At 42.6% G+C, this 22,434-nt stretch overlaps 1 protein-coding gene across 11 annotated transcripts in view; it reads right to left on the bottom strand.

Annotated features, from left to right (window-relative positions):
- Window positions 1–22,407, bottom strand: part of LOC108147419 — an 87,277-nt gene extending 64,870 nt beyond the window's left edge. For 3 of the 11 annotated variants that reach the window (XM_017273871.2, XM_017273873.2, XM_017273864.2), the window contains exons 1-11: window positions 22,301–22,407; window positions 21,529–21,722; window positions 21,349–21,467; window positions 17,106–17,304; window positions 16,750–16,905; window positions 16,375–16,679; window positions 15,535–15,881; window positions 15,013–15,467; window positions 13,267–13,435; window positions 12,960–13,208; window positions 12,772–12,901 (exon numbers count right to left, since the gene is read on the bottom strand). In XM_017273871.2, the coding sequence (XP_017129360.1) occupies window positions 12,772–12,901; window positions 12,960–13,208; window positions 13,267–13,435; window positions 15,013–15,467; window positions 15,535–15,881; window positions 16,375–16,679; window positions 16,750–16,905; window positions 17,106–17,304; window positions 21,349–21,467; window positions 21,529–21,722; window positions 22,301–22,407 (2,430 nt within the window). Of the gene's footprint in view, window positions 1–12,771; window positions 12,902–12,959; window positions 13,209–13,266; window positions 13,436–13,643; window positions 13,701–15,012; window positions 15,468–15,534; window positions 15,882–16,374; window positions 16,680–16,749; window positions 16,906–17,105; window positions 17,320–19,501; window positions 19,526–21,348; window positions 21,468–21,528; window positions 21,723–22,300 lie in introns of those variants that run through there. The other 8 variants (XM_017273869.2, XM_017273870.2, XM_017273860.2 and 5 more) reach the window with 8 other exon arrangements.
- Between the last annotated feature and the right edge of the window lie 27 nt (window positions 22,408–22,434).

The following is a 22,434-nucleotide window of genomic DNA, read 5'->3' as shown; positions in this document are numbered from 1 at the left end:
TATATATATATGGATGCGGTGCAAAAGAAGCACACAAACACACACGAATACACGCAGTGTAAAGCCTTGCAAATCTACATAACTCGGTCAAGGACACTGCAGCTGATGCTGAAGCGCTGAAACGGAATCCGAGGCTTCGAGGCGATGAGGATGTGGATGTGGACGCAGATGCAAATGCAGATGAGGCTGCGGTGCGGCTGCGGCACTGCCACCCAAATTGCCTTTAAATATAATTATTTTCCTTTTATGCGACGTCAGTGACAGGACTGAAGGATTGCCGTTCTGCCAGCGACATTTAAATTTGGACCACAGCATCCTGCTTGTTCCATTTCGCCAGCAAATACGCTGCCAGATAAGAAAAGTCACTTTGATGACGTCAGTAAAGCATTTTAGGCCGTTTTTCTTTCGTTTATCCGTTTCTGGCGAACCAACCGACGTCCCCCCTCCCCCCACCTGCCCATTTATTCTTGTGTTTCAGAGCGCGCGCAAATGGCAGGCACAACAACAGCAGCACAACGATAGCATCAAACTACAATAACAGAGCGAACGAAGGTCCTTCTCTTAGTTTCCAAAGAGCACATGCTGAAAAGCTCGTTTTCGTCCTCATCCTCATCCTCGTCCCCGTCTCCGTCCCCGCTTTTAGCCATCCTGTGTCTGTCTCTCGCATTTCATCTATTACCATAAAATCAAATCACAACAATAACCGTAACCATATAGCAAAGATTTAATAACTGTGATTGGGATTTGAAAAATGAATTTTCTTTCTCTGGTTACCCACGCTGGCTTTCCCTTGCCGTAGGTGAGATTATTTAATGGCTTTTGCCATTTAATTTGGCATTGAATTTCGCAACCGAGCGCTTGTAAATGTAATTGAAGTCGGCTGGCAAAAAAATATTGAAATTGTTTTCGGAGGCAGCTCAAATGATTTGGAAAATGATAACCAAACACAAAAAGAAAATATATACAATATTTCCATTAAACCCAAAGCGACTTGGTCTGCCAATCGAACTCAGTTACCGCCGGAAATCTGCATTTGAAACATTTTTATAATTTCCGGCCTTAGGTTCTGGCGTTTGTTGCTTAATTTCCGTCACCTAGTCCATAAAACAAATCGCTCCTGGATATTTTCCCATTTCCCACACCTCTCATAATTATCAAACTGTTGACATTGCCGCTTCAATTTGGTTTTATGTCAGTTCATTTTGTTTACTTGATGCGCCGCCCAAGTCTTGATTTTTTTTTTTTTTTGTGTGCTGGTGTTGGATTTTTTTGTATTTTTTTTTTTTTTCAAACTCGGACTGTCTGTTTCTAGGCCAAAGCTCTGCCCAAAATCCAGCCAGCTCCCCAGCCTCCTGACGCAAAAAGCTTCCTTGCGGCTGTTGGCGGCATTAAATACAGCCAACACACAGAGATTGTGAAGTCTGGACGACGGGCGAAGTGTTTTCAAATCCAATTACCAGCGCAAATTTAATTTGTTGCTGCACTCGAGGAAAAGTTGCCAACACCGCGCTGATAGCCTATGAAAATTGTTTAGCTGCAATAAAGCTATGTCCGTCGGACTGATGGGGGTGGTGTGGGGGCGGTAGGTCGGAAAAGCGTGGGAGCTGTTGGCTATCAGTGCCGCCGACTTTGTATTTTCCGGCTGAACCGGAGGGCGGCATCATCAAGTGGTCACAAGAGAAAAAGAGAAAGAGAGAGCGAAAGGGAAAACCCGAGCGAGGGCTGGCAAAAGTTTAATTTGAAAAAGGTTTTCTCGTTTTCGTACTACTTTTGTTTTCCTCCCGCTGTTTTCCTTTTTTTTTTTTTCTCCCGCCCACGCCCCTTATTTTTATTAATTTTGTTTGGCTCGGTCTGCTAGAGGTGTTGAATTATGAGCAAAGTTCATGAGTTCAGCAGCCGGGGCTGCTACCAATTTATAAGCCAAATAAAGCCATGTTATGGCCAAAGGCGGTTTCCAGTCGCGCTCTTCGCGCCGGGTGAATTTTCCAGCCTTTAGGCAGGCACATCGCAGTGCCTAAACCCAGCTAATTGCCTAGAAATTGCCTGAATGATGGTGCCAAAGCAGAAATCACAAAATATGACTGGCAACAATTTGGTTAAAAGTTTCTTTTTACACAGCCTGGTTTTCTGCTTTTTTTTTTTTTTTTTGATTAGCCTTTTTAATGCTCTTTGACTAGGCGCAGAATAGCTGCTCTTCATTTCGTATGCAATATTCATAAAAAGGTCGCAATTTCATTTCGATAAATTCTTCGAGGGCTCAACTGGGCAACTTGGCATCCCGGCTCCATTTCCATTTTTATTTCCATTTCCCCTACCATTTTTTATTGTTGTCGATTATTGTTGAGTTTGCCATTGCGTTGTCATTGTTGTTGTTATTATTGGGGCGTATTCCGTATTTGAACTATGCCTGGACTCTGTTAGTTTTCCACTTCTTTGCTGGCCAAGGCTACAAAAGCATTTTACACTCTGCGAAATTGAGGGTTTTATTGGCCGGGTATGGTTATTAAATCAGCCTTTGTTCTATGACTTTTTTCTTTGAGTGTTGGGCTTGGGGCTATCCAGCTGCTGCCACCTAATTGTTGGCAATGCGAAAACCGAGAACTTGTCTATGAAACTGAAGCTGTAGCTGGAAGCTGTTACTTTCCCCCAGCCCGCTGACTCGGCCTCTCTGCAGGCAAATAACAATTGCTCCACTGACAGGCCTTCTGGCCAGGATTCGCCCCCTTCTTTGCCCACCATCTACCCCTTTTTGCCCACCCATGGCTGATTCCCTGCCGCGTTTTGACCGGCACGAAATCGCCTCGTGCAACTTGAAACTAAACTGGGCAGAGGCGGCGGTGTGAACAGGGTGGGGTGATTGGGAGAGGGGATGGGGGTTAGGCAGAGGCGTGACTGCTGCTGGCCAGTGCACAATGGGGCCATAATTTCAGAGCGAGACAGCTGGCGAGTGGCAGAGCGAGAGGGCCAGAAGGACCAGCAAACCGAATGCGAAACCGAATGGGAATCTGAATCTGAATCCGAGACTGGACGCTTAAGCACAATGCCCCACTAAATTACAGTTAATGTTTATTTCTTTTGCCACCCCGCAGACTGGCCTCCTTGGAGTTGTCCCCCCTTTTCGGAGAGGGAGCCGGGGCACCCTTCTCAACTGGAGCAGTGGAGAAGTGGAGAATCGTCGGCGACTCTCCTTGGCTTTGTTTACATTTCTAATCTCCCGCCGCCCAGTGGCAGTTCGACCTACCCCCCGACCTTCCCCACTTAAAATGCCCCCCTGACTGACTGCTAGTTACTGCATTTGGATTGTATCTTTGACTGCCAGCCCACAGAACCCCCTCGACTCTCTACGCCCATTTTAGCCAGCTTTGGTTTTAGTTTTGCCTTTGTTTTATATTCTTTTTGCGTCTTCCTCTTTGGCTGTGGACAATGGTTTATTGAGTTATGGCTTGCATGCGGATATCCGCCTCTCTCACAAACACACAGGCAGGACACAGATATACACTCACACACACACACACGCGAACAGAGCCCTGGCACATTTATATAACTTTGTTATTGGCTCCCATTGAGGTGTCGCTTGGTTTTTCCACTGCCTGCTGAGATTGCCAACTATAAATTAGCAACATTTTCATGTTGGCTCATAAAATTTATGCAATTTTCTTTTGTACCAGTTTCGCTCTATAAAATATATATCTATCGTATCGTTTACTTACCCCTGCCCAACAAGGCAAAGATGGAGAATATTGGCTTACCTGCAATGGCAAAATCAAAAGGAGAAATTGAGAATTGTTACTGTTTGCTTATAGATATGGATATCAATATTTTAGTTGGAATGTCACACACAAATAAACACAGAAAAAGTTTAAACAACACACACACGCACACATATCGTTAGCTAGTGCTAGCTTCCAGGTAAATTGGCATTTGATGTTGGCCAAAAGTTATGCAAATTGGATTTTTCAGAGCTTGTTTACGGAGTGACCAAAATGAAAAAAGTAATAATGTCCCTAGAAAGTAGGCAAATTATATTGAAATTTGTTGGTAGTGCTAGTTGTTTGAATTTAGGTACGTGGCTTTAAATATAAATAAATTTAAATGTAAATTAAAATACCCAATAAAAAAGCTAGCTTACATTTCAGGATATATTCAATTGAGAATTAAATTAATTAATTTTAAGCCTAAGATTCTAAAATTTGTCTAAAAATCTCTTATAAATAAATTACATATTTTTAAACAAAGCTCTACAGCTTTTATACACTTAGAACCATTTGAAATTTAAATTTAGTTCATCATTTGAGATAATAAAACTTCTTGTCTTTTGTCCTCATATTTTTTGATATTTTCTCCTCTTGCTTTTATACAATCAGCAAGCAATGAAGGCAGTCATTTAACATTTTCCTTAGTTTTTATTTGAGTTTTCTTTAGTTGGCTCCTCGAATCTCTCGCTTTTCGCGCGCTTTTCCCATTAATAACTTTTTGGGGGCAACTCAATCTTGGGCATTTCAATTTCAACTTAATTTCTCAACTTAAGGACCTAATCTGCCGCTGTCATTGTCCTTAATTGTTGACCAGCAACAATAAGCGTCAGGCTAAATGGAACTCAAGTTGCTCGGCTCTCCTTTTAGCTCTCCATGGGTCCCGGGCAATTTAGTTGATGTCTTTATTCCTGTGATTCTCCCCTCCCCCGGCACAAATAAAATATACACACCTCAAAGACATTTTGTCCTCGGAAGCCGAGTGAGAGAAGAAACATCGCTTTATAAGGGATGCAAATATGTAGTTGTAACATTTAATTATATTCATATCTTTTAGCCTCATTGCCGGCCAGGTAATCTGAGCGGGAAGGAGGCAAGGAGGCAAGGAGGCGTGGCATTTGTGCGAACTGTGCGAAAAATGTACAAAATGCTGAACACATGCCAATTACGGGGGCAAGCCAGCCAAAAAGGAGCAAAACTGTCGAGGTGCCAAAATGAGGCCTGAGAAACTGCTGCTGCCGAAGCTGTCGAGGTGAAGAAGGTCGTGTTCGTTCACCACCCCCCCCTGCCACCCCTGCCGCCCTTGCCCAAAGTAAACCCCTTTTTTTCGAGCTGCTCAGGTGGGTGAGTTGTGAGGCGGTGAGCAGTTGTGGGATGGCAGCTTAAAATGCGCGAATGCCGAAACGACATTTACATGTTACACACAAAGAAATGCGTATGTGCGGGGAGGTTCGGTTCATGTGTGCGCTCATGTGAACCTTGGCAAGTTTACCCCGGCATCACCCCCTACCCTTCCCCCTCCCTCCACTGTAGTTGTGCGTTTTTTTTTTTTTTTTTGCACATTTTATTATTTTTTATGACTGCGCGAGCATAATCTTTTGACATGGAGGCAAAAGGAAAGGCAGCGGCAAAGGCAACGGCAACGGCAAACGAAACGAAAACGAAACGGAACGACATCGTTTGCCATTTCAGGACCTGTTCTCCAGCAGGAAGGAAGAAATCAAGAGGCGAATGGAGGAAGGAGCCTGCCGAAACAAGCCAAATGGCAGCCAGGAAGCGGCTTTTTATTCGGTTAACTTGATTTGCACTTGAGAGCGTGCGTGTGTGTGTGTGTGTGTGTGTGTGTAAAAGTGCTATTTCCTTCAGCCCAATTTCAGGAGCTCTTCCTGGCAACCATACCCAGCCCCCGCCCCCGCACTCAATTGTTCATTGATGTTTCTTTTTAACTTCTCTGTATGATATCATCTTACGTGGTTTTCATTTCGCTCCCAGTTTTTACTTTATACTTTCATGTGTATTTTCTCGATTAAAGTGCTGAAATAAAAATCGCCTCGGTTTCATTTCTTCGTCATTTGCTTTCATTTAAGTCATCTCTTGTGATATGGCGTATATTTCTGTGAAATTTGCAAATGGCCAAGCCGAGGAAGCGGGGGGTGTACGAGTACTCCAACTCCTTGATGAAGCATGTGCAAAGTTTTCTCTTTTCTGCACTCGGGTATTTTTTTCTTTCATTCGCCCGGCTTGAAACTTCTCGGGCGTACTTAAGGCGAGGACTATGAGTGAAAAGTTGTGTAAGTGTTTTTAAATCCCTTTCAGAGGGCGCCCAAGCGTCGAGTGCATCTCATGGAGTCGTTGAAAGACCCTAAATTATGCCAAAGTAGCCAAGGACAACCAGGTATTCGTATCCCGAGCCAATTAATGAGCCCCACTCGCTACCAACTTTAGCCGATCCATTTATTATTTGGGTTGCCCGGCAAATGCGCTTAAATTTCATAAGCCAGCAGCGGGTTGCTCTGAGCTGGTTTTGGCCACCGCAAAAGGGAAATAAAAGAGGCCACTCCCTCGGCACTTGGCCATGTGTTACACACACACACACAACCACACACACACACACGTGCGGCCAGCAGCCAAAAGAATTATCGGGAAATAAAAATGAATTCCAGGCAGTCGCCCACTGGCTCATCTCCCACTCTTTTTGAACTCGGACACATTCTGCACTAAGCCGAACCCACACCATCGGTTTTCGTACTTGGACAACTTTTGGCTCAAGGCTTTTAGCATTTCATAATGTCATTTGGCAAAGAATATGGCAGCAGCAGCATCGGGTGCAGAAAAATGAAACGGAATTGAACACAAGCTGGCTGCAGTTTATATCCACACTTCATGACAGATATGGCATATAGCGGGCAGCTAGGGACACCCAATGCCATTGTGGAGAAGGCAGTTGAAGGACAAAAAAAACACCTTAAGTGAACTAAATAAATGCTTAACGCTCTAATAATTAACTTTGTTTTAAAAATGTTTTACGAAGTAACCAGTTTTTGAATATAATTAATAGTAATCTCTACTCGGTCGTTTTAGAATGGTCCTTTTAGTCTTAAATAAAGTTGTAACATTTAAGTTTCAGAATTTAAATTTATTGTAAATCGATTTTATGTAGTTTAATGTGTAAATAGAGGTAACTTTAAAAATGAGTTCGAAACTGCTTATACAACTCTAAAAATCCTAACAATATTAATACTTAAATTATAAAACGTATATAAGAAAACTGAAACATATATTTTTAACTAATTTCAGTTCCCCTATCAATAGATTGTTAAGTCCCTTAAAAATATTTGTAACATTACCTTAACTTTGTTTTCCTTTCTTGTCCAATTATATTATAAAATATCGTGACTAGCACATTAAATAATAAGATTTAACTTGTAGTGCTAGGATGCCAAATTAAAAACAATAATAATACGCCATGTGACATAAAAAGTGGTGAAATTATATATTTACTTAGCTAATATTTTTAGTTTTTCTTAATTTCATTTCTTTATGCAAAACAAGAATGAAAGCAAACTTCACAAGCCGAAATTTATATATCTTTGCAGTTTTGCAAAATTTAATAATCTTTAAAGCAACAATATATTGGTTTATTTCCGTGGTAACCCAGAAATCTTCACGGCTTTCTTACTCTACATTGATTTGGTTATATCTGAGTCATTTTCAAAATCCCCCTCAATAATAAGACAATGGTTCAGTTCCATTTTACTCCCAACCCTATATGTCCAGGCATAAATGGTATCCCATATGTGCCCCACTGCATGCGTGAGTGGTGCAAACTTCTGCTGACAGGTCTCTTTTGCCGATGGCCTGAGTATCAAAGCTGCTGTCTAACTAACCGGTGGCGAGGAAGAAAAAAGTAGAAGAGGATGGAACTTAGTTCCAAACTTTGAGCCAGAAATACGTGGCAAAAACTAAAAAAAAAAACTGGAAAAATAAATGGGAAAAAACTCAGTTCGTTGGTCAGCGGCAAATAAGAAAACTGTTATTTTTGTGTCAAATAGTTTGGCCAACTGTCCACGTCCAACTTTCGCTGACAGCAGCAGAAGATTTTCCCCTCACCTCTTTTACCTCTCTCCTTGCCACTATCGCCCGGGCCCGCCCACTTCCCCGCGCGCCTTAATGCACTCGCTGCAAATTAATATTGCAGTTTTTCTTAGCCTTCCTCCGGCTGCCTTGGCAATAGTTTGAAGATGAGAAACTTTTTCCCCGAGCAGCTTGTAATACAAAAATTAGTTTCTTCACTTATTGAAATGTCAATGGAATGTCAAGCGTGCGAGGGGAGGGGAAAGAGAAGGACCTACGTCTCTAGCCAAATTGTAATTTCCACGTCTGAACATCTCGCTCTTGACTGGGCCCTTTTTTTCCGAGCAGCTTTTCCGTTGCTTTTTCCCTTGCTTTTTCACTGCTGCCTGCTCTGCGTCAATTTGCTTGAAATGCTCTGTGCCAAATGATTTAGCGTTGCACGGGGACTCCCCCACTCCCTCCCCCAACACACACACACCTGCGGGCGGTGGGGTGCATAAAAAGTTTTCAGCTTTTGTTTTTTGCGTGGCCTCAGCTGTTTGGCAGAGCGCTCATCAATTTGCCCTAATGATATCAGCGGGTGGAAATGGAGGCAGCGACTCGGATATAAAAAGGTGCGAAAATGAAAATTAAACAAAATTAAAAAAGGGAATTCCCCCGATAAGGACATAAAGCTAATGAGCATAGCCATCCCACAAATAGGATGGGGTCCAAATCCTAAACTGGTCCAAAGTGGCTTATGTGTTTACACAGTTTTTCTTTTCCCAAAATCGCCTCCAAGTCCTTTCTCGATAGCTGTTCTTAGCCTAATGAATGTCATCCTCCCCGGAATCTTCCATTCATTTCTATTTTTTTTTTTTGCTTTTGGGGCAGCTCCGTTTTGGTGTCAGTCAGAAAAACCACAAAGTCGCATAAATTAATGTCTTGCCACGCATTTAAAATGTGTTCAATTTGGTGTTGTTTGTGTTGTCGCTTCATGGGGGGTAATTAATCAATTTGATTGATCATTTCGATGGCCGCGAACTGCCCCGGGAATCGTCCTTTTTTTTTACTTCAGGGTGGGCAAATGCAAATAAAGCGTTTGTCAATATTGTAAATATTTAAGTTGGTACTTTAAATTATGCAAGCTCATTAAGTCAATCGAGCTGAATGCCAAATGCAAAAGTTGTAATCAATACGTGGGCTTCGGGATGGAAAACTTTATCATTCAATTTCAGAAAAAAAATATAAAGGAAAAAAGATGAAAAAAAGTTTTGACCTGCCAAAGTGTCATAAAAACTTTCTGCTGCTGTTGGCGAGAAAAAATGTTGAATGCACACAATGAGCTGACAGTTTAGTCAAATTATATTATCAGCAGAAATTTTTTGTGGAGTCCAAAACTATTTCTGCGCTGCGAAAAATATGTCATCAAAAGCCATCTATCCAAACGGCTCAATGGTTCAGCTGCTAATGAGTTCCATGCAATTGATAAAGTGGGGCTAGCCAGAAATTGTATCGAAATTTCACAATTAAAAGGGTAGTCTCGCTTGAAAATTCATCAAACAGGCAAGAGCACTTGCCCACACCATCGGACAGGACTCTCCCATTACAGGGGCTCATAAGGAGCTTAACAGCGGCCCGGTTTCGTATTTCCCTACTCTGCCCCTCAGTGCCTCTCACCGTCTCTCACCGCTTTGCACATTGCCACATCCTGTGGACAGCGGAAAGCTTTTAAATCGCCCTCAAAGGACAACCACCCGCCCCGCCCTGCATTCGCATTTGCCCACTCACTTAACAGAAAAGCTTTCACGAAGCTTTCAGCGGCATGTTAAGACTGGCAGCAGGCGATTTACATTAGTCAAAAATTGCCCAGCACTTTTGGCTGTGTTTGCTAAGCGCGCAGATACAGTGGTCTCTGCCTGGGACGGAAATCAAAAGGGTCTCAGCCTTCAAGGCACAACCACTAATGGCCAGGGCTTAGCCTGCGAATCAATTGGGGTATAGTGGACCCTTTCAACTCTCGACATCCTCTCCATTTCCATACAATTTAGCTAATGGCTTCGTCATTACCATTATCACTACTATATATACTTATTTATCAATGGTTGCCACTTTTCGGGCAGCCATAGAAAGACCGCACAAACATCGCCGGCGGCCACAAACACATTTGCAATGGCACAACTTGGCTGGCTGCTTATCAAAACACAACATCTACGCACACACTCGTTCTACACGAACACGTGACAGAAGGAAACGTGGGTTCTGCTTAATCGCATTTGGCCAAGTTTTTGCTCTATTTTGCAATGGAGCCCTTCTTGGGGCTTACTTTTGCAGTTTGTCGATTGTGCCCGCGACTAATTGAAAGCTGGCCTGAGCTGCATTAGGCCGAGATTTGTGCTCACATCACGCATACGCATACGCCACGATGGCGCCCCCCACACTTTAACAACATTACGCATTCGCACTGTGTGCGTGAGTGACTGTTTGTTTGTGCTTGTGTGTTTGCGTCAGTTTTACTTTTATTACCATGTGAATGGTTTTGGTTTTGGGCAAACTGAGCAACTTGAGCGGGTCTTTGGGAGGGATTAACCAAGCGTTTAATCGCAGCTTGACACACAAAAGCACATAAAACACTCACTCACTCACTGTCTGACATTATTGGGGCGCTTTTCTTTTTTTATTGACATTTACTTGCTTAACGTGCTTGTAGCTCCTTTTATTGTTATTATTATTATTGTCGTGTAGAGAACTGCTGGCTGTGGCTGGATGGTGATGATGATGATGATGCTGCTGCTGGTTGCTGTTTGCTGTCTATCTTTCACGTTCTACAAAATTGCAATAAAGCGAATTTTTCCACACGTTGCATACTTTCGAGCGCCGCTCACTTACACACACACACACACACATACATGTAAAGTATGAGAGAAAATTGCAGTTACTGCCGCTCGATGGCTGAATTTTAAAACAATTTTTTATACACAATTTTCCATTGTGGCAGGCGGCAGGCGGCAGGCTGTGTGTGACAAACGGTGCACGGGAAAACTCTCAGTTCGGCAGCAAGTTCTGGCGGCTGCCTTTGTGGCTCCCGGAAACTTTATTTATTGCAATATTTTCGTAAGTTGCAAATCTGGCACGCGCAGGCAAACACATACACGTACGCACAACGCACAACGAACACACACACACACACATGTGCTCCGCCGAATTTCGGTTGATTATAAAACGACAGAGCAAAAGTTAGCGCAGCGCTAGAACAGCAAAACAGCAGAGCAGCAATGACAGCGGCAAGCGGAGCGGAGCGCGAACGGCACTGGGAAATCGCAGCAGCAGCAGCAGCAGCAGCAGTAGCAGTAGCAGCAGCGGCGAAAGAGAAGCTTTCGCAGCTGGAAAAGGAAAAGCCTGGAAAACTCAAGAGATAGAGAGATTGAGAGAGGGGCGACCAAAGCGCATGCGCCGCTGCAGAAAAGCTGGAAAAGACTTTTGGGGGTGGTTGGTGGGTGTTTGGTTGGCTAGCCATCAAGAGCACAAAAATCCGGTTCCCCCATTTATGTGTCAGTGTAACAATGGAAGATGCAAGTAGAGTTGCTGGGCTCATTAGTGTCAAGGCGACATATAAATTTGGCACTAACTAGACAAATTCCTTGAGTGGCCAATTAATATGCATGTGCAGCGGCCACGCCCACACCAAGGAGGCGTAACCGAAGGAGGCGTTAGTGGAGAAAGAGCTTCATCATCATAACAGAGCCATCTATCATCCCGGGGAGCTAAATGCCAAAAAAAAAAGGAAGAAAGCAGGGGAAAGAGAAAGTAATTCGGGGCCTTACATCCTGTTGGGATGCTGGCTTGGGAGTCCTGCGCCTGTCCCGCTCTCTAGGTGTTCGAGTGTGTTCAACTGGGTGTCTGTGTGTGTGTGGGGATGGCAGTTTGTTTTTAATCAACGTAAACTGGGTCAGCTTTGGGGCTGCAACTAAAAATATCATTTATGCTGCAGTTGACTTTCCCTTCTCATTTGCCTAGCCGTTTTTCGGCTTTGAATAAGCAAATACATATAAAAGGCATATATTTATGTGTACCTATACCATCACATATATATATATATATATATATATATATGTCCGTCATCAAGGAAACATACTCGACCAACAGCGGCTTCAACTCTGCCGGGCTTTAACATTTAAAGGTAGAGGAGTCGGTGCTGTTAGTGTTACAGCTTCAGCTTCTGTTGCTACTGTTGACCCAGTTGCCTCTCTATAAATAGCACAGCCCACAAATGGGCGGGTCGAGGGGTCAAAGGGCGGCGCAGGGCGGAGCAGGGAGCACGAGGCACGAGGCACGAGGCAGCAGCCAACGAGAATTTGAATTTGAGCAATTGATGTCGGATGTCGGTTGGCTTATGACGAATGCTGAGCGTTCGGTTAAAGAAATTGCATTCTCTGCGAATGGGAAATTACATTTCGTGGCAGTCCATTTGGAGTGGGTAATGCAATATTTAGAATGGGGACTTTCTTGCTTCTTCTTGGTGGCGCTCACTTAAAGTGAGTAATGTAATATTTATGTGGGTGAGGTCAAGGAAGCTGCTTCTTGAAGATAAAATAGTTATGGGAGGTATACTTGAAGTTTCATTGCATATTTTATATAACTTTTCTGAGTTGTACTTTGGTGCTTAAAAAGGGATAAAATATTAAAATTGTATTTTAAATAAATGAAAGCAAATGGATCTTTTTTTCAAGAGTTTAAAATAACCTTTTTAACTTTCTAATATCATCAAGTAAAATTTACAGCTCTCAAAAAAAGCCTTTTAAATTTTTCTTATTTAACAAAAAAAAATCAATTTAAGCATTAAAAGGGTTTATCTATAATCCAAAGAAAGTCATATATGATATGCAAAATTTGCTTTCGTAAACACACATTCACTCAACAAATAATATATGTAGTTAAGAAATAGCCTTCAAGGAAGGAAGCTCACCTCTGATGAAGTTAGGTAGCACATCCTCGAATCGGTGCTCTCAATGGAAGCCTGTTGAACAATTCCGTAGCGTGACTCGCGATCGCTTAGATACTCTGATCGCAAACTATCCTGTCGTATGAACTCGGCCCTTGAAAATAATACCAAATTTAATTATTTCAGTTGATACAAATTATATCTCGACTAACCGTTGTTCTAGGGAATCGGCACGAGCACTCTTGTAACCCGAATCATTGAGGCTGCTGTCCTGCCTTAAAGATGGTAGGGAATCCCAGGGCGAACGCTTGTGCCCGGAACCAGGAACCTGCTGGGTCATCATGCCATGACCCGATCCAGAGCCAATTGTGGAGCTGCCGGAACGCCAACCATCCGAGTGACGGAACCACTGGGCCCGAGCCGATTCGCCAATGCAAGAGGCGCAACGCGAGTTGGAGAAACTATTGAGGAAGTCACATAATTAGCACTGAGTTTCCTCACATTTTCGATATATCTCACCTGGAATTGTGATCTGATAGATAGCCACGATCGCGTTCTCGTTCCCTTTCCCTGATCAACTCATTGCGATCGCTGTAGTAACCATCACGATCGCGATCTCGTTCCTTGTCACGAATAGTAGACAATGGTCGATGCGGCGGCAATGGCAAAGTGGAAGATTTGGCATTGGCTGTGGGCAAAATAGCATACAATCTAGTTAGCTTGACTATATTTAAGAACGCAAAATGCATTCCTAGTTGAAGGCATTCCAAAATCTAGGGCAGGCAAAAACAATCGACTTTAAGCTTCGATTGGCATCGAATCGAGTTCGGGTGGGAGATAAAGCTAGATCATTGAATCTGGAAGAGATCGTGCGGATTCGGAATGGAACTACTTACGCCTACGAAGTGGATATGGGCTGCGCTGGTTCGATCCGGGTAGGCTTTCAGCGAATTCTGATGATGGTTGTTGGATTGTTGGATTGTTGTGGTTGTTATTGTTGTAGTTGTTGATGGTGTTGTTGGTTTGTTGGTTTGTTCATTCATGTGTCGGTGAGCAATGCGAGGAGATTAATGGATGATCAATTTATGGCGTGACACGGATAGCAATTATGTTAGTTTATTAAACAAATTGAGTAATAAATATGGGCAAAGTACATACATTTTGGGAAAACAAAATAACAAGTTTAAAAGTCATAGTTTATAGTAAGAAATTGGCAGCTAACCACATTAAGCTAGAAAAGTCGCACACATCGAAACATTTTTAAAGCTAACATATTACAAGAATATGCCTCAAACTAAGGTATTCAAATTACTCAGTTCTCTTTAACAAGTAATAGCTATAAACAACTCCAAGATGAAAACTTATATAAGTATATTCTTGCTGTCAATAAAAACTTGTAACAAAAATTTTTGATTGGAAGAAGTTTTGATCCAGTTTTAAATATCATTTAATAATTTAATTAAATCATTAAATAATCGGTTAATCATTTTTAAATTCAACTGAAGATTAAGTAAAAATATTATTATCTTTTAGTTAATAAAAATAAAAAGAAATATGTTTGTTTTCTTGTAAAATTAATAAAATTTTTTTTTTTATAATTGGCAATATGTTAGTACCATGAACTTTATAGACAAATGCTTAAGTCGTTGGTAACTAGCTTAAAGAATAATTTGCAACAGTTAATGTTTGATTTTCTCGTCACCATGACATAAAAAAAGCTGTAAGCTAAAAACGTTTTTTTTTTTAATTTTCACACCTACGATCCTAAAGGTATAACAAAAATAAATTACAATGAACAACGTATCTGTCTTACATAATCAACTATTCTCAGCTTATTTGCTTAAATTACTTTATGCCCTTTTCAAGCCCTGGCCAATCCTTCTCCATTACAACATTCAACATTCCACTTCCGCTAAGCATTCTCGTGCCCATTTAATCAGATTATCAAGCCATTCCTAGGCAATCCACCTGCCCCCAAAGCAAGGCAAAAACAGAACAACCGACTTGATTAGGCCGCTGACATGGGTTCGATTGGCTGACTGGCTGACAGGTTGATGTTGATACGTTTCCCAGTGAGTTTCGCCTACCCCAAAAGCTAATTAAGAAAGAAATTCAATTAAGCAGCGAAGCAAAAGAAAGGGAAAACCAAACGTTCAGAGCTACCACAACAACGAAACCAAAAGTGAGGCACCTGGATAAAAAGCTAACCGACAGAAGGTAACAAAAACATGGACTAGGCTCGACCAGAATGTCGCATTGGCTCACCCAGATTCTCCATGCTCTGCGAGAGCAGGGCCTCGAAAGTGTGCAGGCTGTAGGACTCGGCATCCATGCCCTTGGCCAGAGTGTTCCTCAGATGCATCTCGTACTCGAGCAGCAGCCGCGAAGTGGGCGAGCCCGGAGTGGGGGTCACATTGGGGGCCTGCTGATGGTGGTGCTGATGGCGCGAAGATCGCTGCGGCGGTCCCTGCTGCTGCTGGGGATGCTGTGGATGCTGCGGATGTTGGGGATGCTGGGGATGCGGGCCCGAGGACTGCTGCTGACCGTAGGACTGATCCTGGTCCGAGTTGCCATTGCTGGAGCTCGGAGTGGTCGCATAGCACTGGTTGTCGAACATCACGTTGTCCGAGGGCGGCGAACCCTCGATGCAGCTCCTCTCCCGCTCCAGCTCCAAGTAGAGATTACGCGGCGGATAGCCACGTCCGATTTCATGTGAGGATCTGCGTGGTATATTGATAGCATAGGTAATTTATATATTCAGCGGAAATACGGCGAACAAGCACCCACCTCGAGCCGGAGAAACGCGACGACTGACTGCTGGCACGGCCCATCGTGTTGTTGTTCATTATGTGGTGACCTCCGCCCCCGCCGCCCATTCCCATGGCCATTCCATGCTGGTGCATGTGCGGCGGGTGGCCCAATGTCTGGGCCGCATTCGCGTTGTAGTAGTTGTAGCGCCGACGCCCCATCTCCGGCGAGGTCACCGGCGACTCGGTGCTGGGCATCGGCTTCAGCATGCTGCGCTTCAGGGTGCTGGTGTCCACGTTCATGTCCTCGGTGCTCTTGGTCTTCCGCCGGGTGTTGTTGTTGATTACATTGTGCTGGTGCATGTCGTGCGAGTGCGCGTCGCGTGTCTGTTGGCGAAAAGTGGGAGTGGGAGTGCCAGGTGGCAAGTTGTTAGTGGTAAGTGGGTAAAAGAGAGCTCTATTGGGGCACACAGAGAAAGGCGATTCAAAAGCGGGTTTTTGCAAATATAAAAATTGATTCATTTACATACTGCTTTAGCCTCTAATCGATTTACTTATTATTAATTAATTAATTAATTAATTATTAATTAACAACTTAATGGTTTCTCAATAAGCCTACTCTTGTAAATTGAAACGTATAAAGTCCATGTCAATTAAACATTTTTAGTTATAATTTTCATGCGTTGTGTTTAGTTATTTTAAATTTAAAATTTTTTTTTTAATGCACTGAATTAAAATATTTTTTGCTTCAATTTTCATCTATTGTGGTTTTTTGGTATCTTGTTTATCCTCATGAAAATCAGAAATGACATGACCCTATATTCGCTACGTTCTTCACTCTTTTTCTGTGTGCAGGATTTGGATGTGACAGTTAACTAACCATGTCGTCGCCAAAGTCCTTGTTGCGGGTGCCGGTGCCCTTGGAGGAGGAGGTGCAGGTGCCCACGCTCTGGTGCAGTCCGCCGCCGGCCTGAGTGCCCTCGCTCTTGGATAGATCCATGTCCATTTGGCATGCGGCCGGGTCATCGTTGCCCACCTGTGAGCCCACATGATTTTGGCCGCACATGTCGGAGCCCACGTTGCCCACGCCCGTAACAATTACGCCCGGAGTGTTGGTGTTCACTCCGGCATTGGCCACGTCCTGTCTGTCCTGCTGGCCGCCCTTCATCTGACGTGGCAAAGTATCTAGGGGTTTTCGAGAAAAGCCAAAAATTAGATTGATTTTTTTTTAAAGGAGCGTAGGGGACAATCTCACCTGCTCCCTGGCCGGAACCGGGACCGCCGCTGGCCACGTTGTCATAGAGCGAGGTGCTGCTCACCGCACTGACCACCTTGCCGGAGCCCACCTGCTGCTGGCCGTCGACGTCGGTGATGCGGTGCGAACCAACGTTGCGCGGCAGGGTGGATGAACCTGCAATGAGGATGGCGGTGAGTGAGTTGATGGGTGGGGATGCGGTGGATCTGGTCGCCTAGTCGCTAAGCACTGAGTTCGCAAAATGTTCGGGTAACACAAACAAAGGTGTCGGAAAATGAAAACAAAAAGGGCTCCCTTGGGTTGTTTTTTTTTTTTACCGCGGGCTGGGGGGCAGATTTCTGGAGTATAGCTCTCACCTCGAACACGGGGATCGGTGCGCAGGCGCGCATACTGCTCGGCGGACATGCAGGTGCACTGGGGCTCCTGGCGGACGCGCGACGGCGACGCCGGAGTGCTGAGCGGCTTTCGCTTGGCCTTCACCTTGCCCTTGCCCGGGGGATCCAATTTCAGCGAGTACGACGACGAGGCCTTTCGTGAAAATTTGAAAGAAGGCGACTGTAAAACGTCGCACTATCATTAGGTTAGTTGATTGGGATTACAAGGTTCTGTGTGTGCGGTTTCTCCTCTCTTTCTACACTGTCTCACTCTGTCAGACTTTCTTTATCTCTAGCCGCCCAGGATCAAGGATCAACTGGGGTGCGATCTCCACGGAGATATTTTGTGCTCGAGCCGCTCTTAAGAGCTCGGCGAAATTTGCGTGTCTGTGTGTTTTTTTTTTTGGTTACTGGATAGTGTTTTGAAAATATCTTAGAGAACTTCTACGAGTAGCAGTTAAATAGAGGGTGCAGGAAGAAGAGTTTGAAGCTTGACTTTGGGTGCTGAAAGCCTTGTTCTACTTTAGTACAATATCTAGATAGTAAAAGCAGTTTTTTTGATTTTTGAAGGAAGTAGTAGAGTGTGTGTGGGACACAAACGAGCTCTTTGGTTTGGTTTGGTTTTAATTACAGCAGTTTGGCCATTTAGGATCTTTTCTTAATCTCTCTCTCTCTTCACAGCGCTAGGCGCAATTTAGTAACTGATAACTTGATTGTTATATATAGCGATATAGCGTTGTTCCAGCTGGAACAATGACTTAGCCTAACGTTAACATTTCTTTTGATTATACAACTTTGATTTGGGTTAACTTCAACAATTTATTGTAAGCATGTGCGTTTGCTTGAATATAACTATGTTCCATTCGTCTGGATTCGATTCGGTTTCAGAAACCTCCATGGAAGCCGCCTTCGAGGCGATAAATGATGCTCCAAGAATATATATGCGCTATATCGGCAACTCCTTCTGGCTCTAACTAATGCTCTCCTTGGAGTGATACTGGCTTTGGTTTTTGAAAATTGCTTCGATTCGTAAACCGCCCACTTGCATGGGATCTCGGAGTGGGAGAGGAGGATGGATCGGGATTATCGGGATCGGGGGATCGGATTAGGGTTCGTCGGAAACGGATTGTAGGGGATAGGTGACGGTATTGTAGTACAGGATACGTGCGATTGTTTTAAAGCGTTTTGCGTTTTTCTTTTGCATTTTCATTTGTACGATTCCACAGTTATTTACATCGTTCATCGATCATCGATCGTCATTGCGTTCAAATTGTTTGTTTTCAATTTACAGAGATTTTTCATTCAATTTCATATTCATTTTCGGAAATTAAGTTTTTGTTTTAGTTTCAGGTTTTGTGGCACACGTGAAATGCAAACGAATCGAGTTGAAAATATATTTATACATACATAAATATATATTTAGAGTAGTTAAATAAAATTATTGTTAGATAATAAAAGCATTTCGAAGGGGGAAAACGGGGGGATCATATATAGATAGAATAGATTTCAGAGAGAATCGTGGTGTACATTCAAAATGTTCATATTCGGGGGGTTATTGGTATTTGTTGTTGTAGTTGAGTTGTTGTTGAGTTTTGTTTGTTGTTTGTTGGAGTTGCGTGTTTATTCATTCATAAATTTCGAAAGAAATATCCGTCGGTTTTCATTTTGGTATCGGTTGTTTTTGAAAATGTTTCGAATTGAAGTACGAAATGAAATGCATTACAAATGAAATATTTCGAAGGATTTATAGTTTTTGAGTTTTGGCGTGTTTCGACAATGATTTCGAAAAATGATTAGAAGAGAGAAAAAGAAATGAAAGAATATATAATATAAATACATTTAACAAATTTTAGTGTGTGTGTGTTTGGTGTGTGGCGTGTGTCTGTCTGCGTTCAGTGTTATCGGATAGTTTCGCTGTTCATCTTTGCACTTGGATGATTCACATTTACAAATGAGTCCTAGGACCGGCAACTTTCAGGTGAGTTTTCCGAACACTGAGAGTGAAAGCGAGAGAGTGGGTGGAAAACTGGGGCTGGTGGGTGGTGGCTAGTGGCTGGTGGCTAGTGGTTGGTGGCTGGGTGGTTGTGGTGGGTGGACACATAGAGCAGAAAAGTTTACAACAATTACGACACTCAGTATGTGGTTGTTGTGGCGTGAAACACTTATGGAAGGATCTTACTCATGCCCGACGTTGCGGATTGAACAGAGATATTCGTTTAAGGGAGGGTGAACTTTTACATGGATATTAATAATATTTGTATTATCTTTATCGGCGATCAAACGACACTTAGGTGAAGCAAGAATTATTCAGTTGTGTGTGGCTGTGTTGGATGTACACTGTACACAGTGAAAAAGAAACAATATGAAGCGATACTAACGTATTTTTTTACAATGTAAGACACCTGCAACAAATGATGCGCAAAGTAAGAAAAGAAAATGAAACAATTATTAGACTTGGCTAGTCCAGATAGTTCATGTCTGACTACATTATATTAGAATCTATATATTAATAGGCGTATGGTATGGTATGTGTATATTAGATGGGTTCCAGTTTCAGTTTGAAATGTGTTTCTTCAGTTGTAAGCTTTATGGATGAATAGGTCAGAAATTAAGTAGTAGTACAGAGGTTTGAAGTTTATCAATCAATCAGTTATCAATTTATCTTATATAGACAATGAAAATGGTGGCGCTTGAGTACATCATCACAGCTTCTGTTTCTAATTTAATAATTTCATAAAATATTTACAGCACGTTAAGTTTTCATTTTTAAGAAGAATTGGGGACTTAAAACGGACAGAAACTCATTAAAACTTTTGCACATCTCTTACATTTCTCCCTCAATTTCTGACTTTGATTGTTTTTCAGGTGCATGTCTCTGTATTGTATGTGTGCTTGTGTTGCATGTGTGTGAGTGTGTCTCTATAAATACTACGATTATACTTTACTTGGCCAAATTTCTCAATGAATGTTGACTTGAAAACGAAGAACGCAAATTTCCACATACAACTCAATATAGTTTTCAAAACTAAACAAACAAACAAAAAAATTGTTTTCAAATTTTCAGCGAACCAATTTCATAAAATCGTCAAGTTTTCCAACTAATTAGCGAGTACAAGGAAGAGTTATGTTTCGGTGAGTGTTTTTTTAGAAAGTTTATGCGAGGAGACTGTGGTGGTGAGTTTTACTTTGCTTATGCCAACTATGCAAATTTTGTTTACTTTAATTTAACTCCCATTCTATAAATAAATAAATAAATAGATTAATTTAGAAAAATAATTATTATTGTTTACACTGTGGTGATGTATGTAAACATAATAAATATTATAAATACTGGAATGTCTTAAACAATAAAATTGATTTTCTTTTAAAAGCTACATTGAATTTTCGTTTTTTATACCACATATAATTGGCTTTATTTTATTTTCTTGCTGACCTATATAATAGTTTTAAAATGTTATAAACCACATGGTAAAGTTTAAGTTTGCAAAATAACAAATTCGTGTTTGGCATAAACGTAGTAAGTGACTGTGACTATGACAGTGACCGTGACTGCGGTGATAGTGAGCGAATGAAGAGCTTAATTATGATTTCATCTTCAGATTGTTCGAGTGTTTGCGGCACTGAACCTTGAGATTGATTGTGGATATTTAGAGTACATAGCTAGAGATATGTGTTTTATATGCAAAGCAAACATCAACTGGCTCATAACCATCATCGTCATCATTATCATCGTCGTCAGCGGCAGCATCATAATCATAATCGCTATCATTTTGGTCGTCACCATCTTGGTCGGCACCTTGGGTTCTTTCAGTGTTTCTAGTATTAGTCTGTGTGTCGTGTCGAAAGAGTTTCTTGTGGGTGGATGGTGGTTCGGTTTCTTTTGTTTTTTTTGGCTTGGTTCGGTGGCTCTAGTGGTTCTGGCAGTGGTTTTGGGGGTGGTGGCTCAGCTGAGTGCTCCAGCTGGCGGGCATGATTACAGCACGCTGCCAGACCTCTGTTAGTGTTGCTGTATTAGTTGTGGGGTGGCTGAGGTTTTTCGGTATCGGTATCGGTATCAGTTGAGGTTGGTTTTGAATTAATTTTCATTTTTGTTTTTCTTTTGCTTTGACTGTTTTTGTTTAAAAGATTTTTTGATTTTTGGATTTTTTTTTTTATGGGTTTGGCATTGTTGTTGTCGTCGCTATGCGAAAATGTTTGCTTTGCCAGACCGTAAGAGAATACTTACACAGCACTCGCGGAACTGTTTGGCATCGATGGGCGAGGTGAAGTTGAGGCCCCAGGTATCGTTGGTCATGGGGTCCTTCCAGTAGACGAAGCACTCCGATGCCTGGCCAATGCGTGTACCTAAAAGGGTGGCCAGGTTGGCAATTGGATGATGAAGTGGCGCCCAACAATGTGCACTCACCTGGCTGCACAAGTCTCACGTCGAGTATCTTGTCCACCTGACTGTTGTACGCGGTGATGTGAAAGATGCACTCGGGCGAGTCCTGAATGCAGGTGATGTTCACAGGAACCAAATCCTCGGACACTTGTTGCCATTTGACGGTGCCGGCTCCGCTGGCTGACACATGGAAGACCTCTGCCCACAACCTGAACGAACTATTGTTGGTTAATTAAGTTTCGACAATGGATGGAGTGGTTTTTTTTTTTTGATTTGGATTGTTTGGAGGAGATTCGATTCCGATTCGAATTTGGATTTGATGCACAATTAGATTTTGGTTTTTCGGGGGGTTGGAGAGGAAAATTTGGGAAAACAAAGAAACACATTTTGTTGTTATAGTTGGTTTTTTGTAGTTGTAGTTGTAGTTGCAGTCGTAGGTGGGAAGGAAAAGTTGAAGCAGGATACATTTTAAGTTGTTTTGGTGGTTTGTTAGATAGGCCGCATCAATTTGTGTGTTGTTTTGAGGTGTTTTTGTTTCGATTTGTCGTAAGTTGTAGTTGGTAAATTGTATCATTTTATTTGATTTTTTTTTTTTTTTGAAAGAAAGAAAAACCAGAAGAAGAACACAATTAGTTGGATCGAAAAAAGTTATCGAAAGAGCGAATTCAATTGTGGGTCAGTAGTTGGTTGTGGCGGTGGTGGTGGTTGTTGGAGCCCCATTTCGGCAGTCAGAGAACATAAACAGAGTCGGGCTAAAAGAGTGGTTCAGTTCGAAGGGTTTAGGACCAAGACCCACCTCAAAAGATGACCATCGCGACGACGGGAGCTCTGCCAGGGCGAATCCTCATAGCGATAGGCCTTGCGCATCAGCGGGGCACAGGAGCAGCTCAGTTTGTTACCCATGGCGCAGTTGGCGCAGCTTGCCGCAGA

Source organism: Drosophila elegans, unplaced genomic scaffold (genome assembly GCF_018152505.1).
Source record: "Drosophila elegans isolate 14027-0461.03 unplaced genomic scaffold, ASM1815250v1 contig_208, whole genome shotgun sequence".
Lineage (NCBI taxonomy): Eukaryota > Metazoa > Arthropoda > Insecta > Diptera > Drosophilidae > Drosophila > Drosophila elegans.
This window is presented reverse-complemented; position numbering and strand designations above follow the sequence as displayed.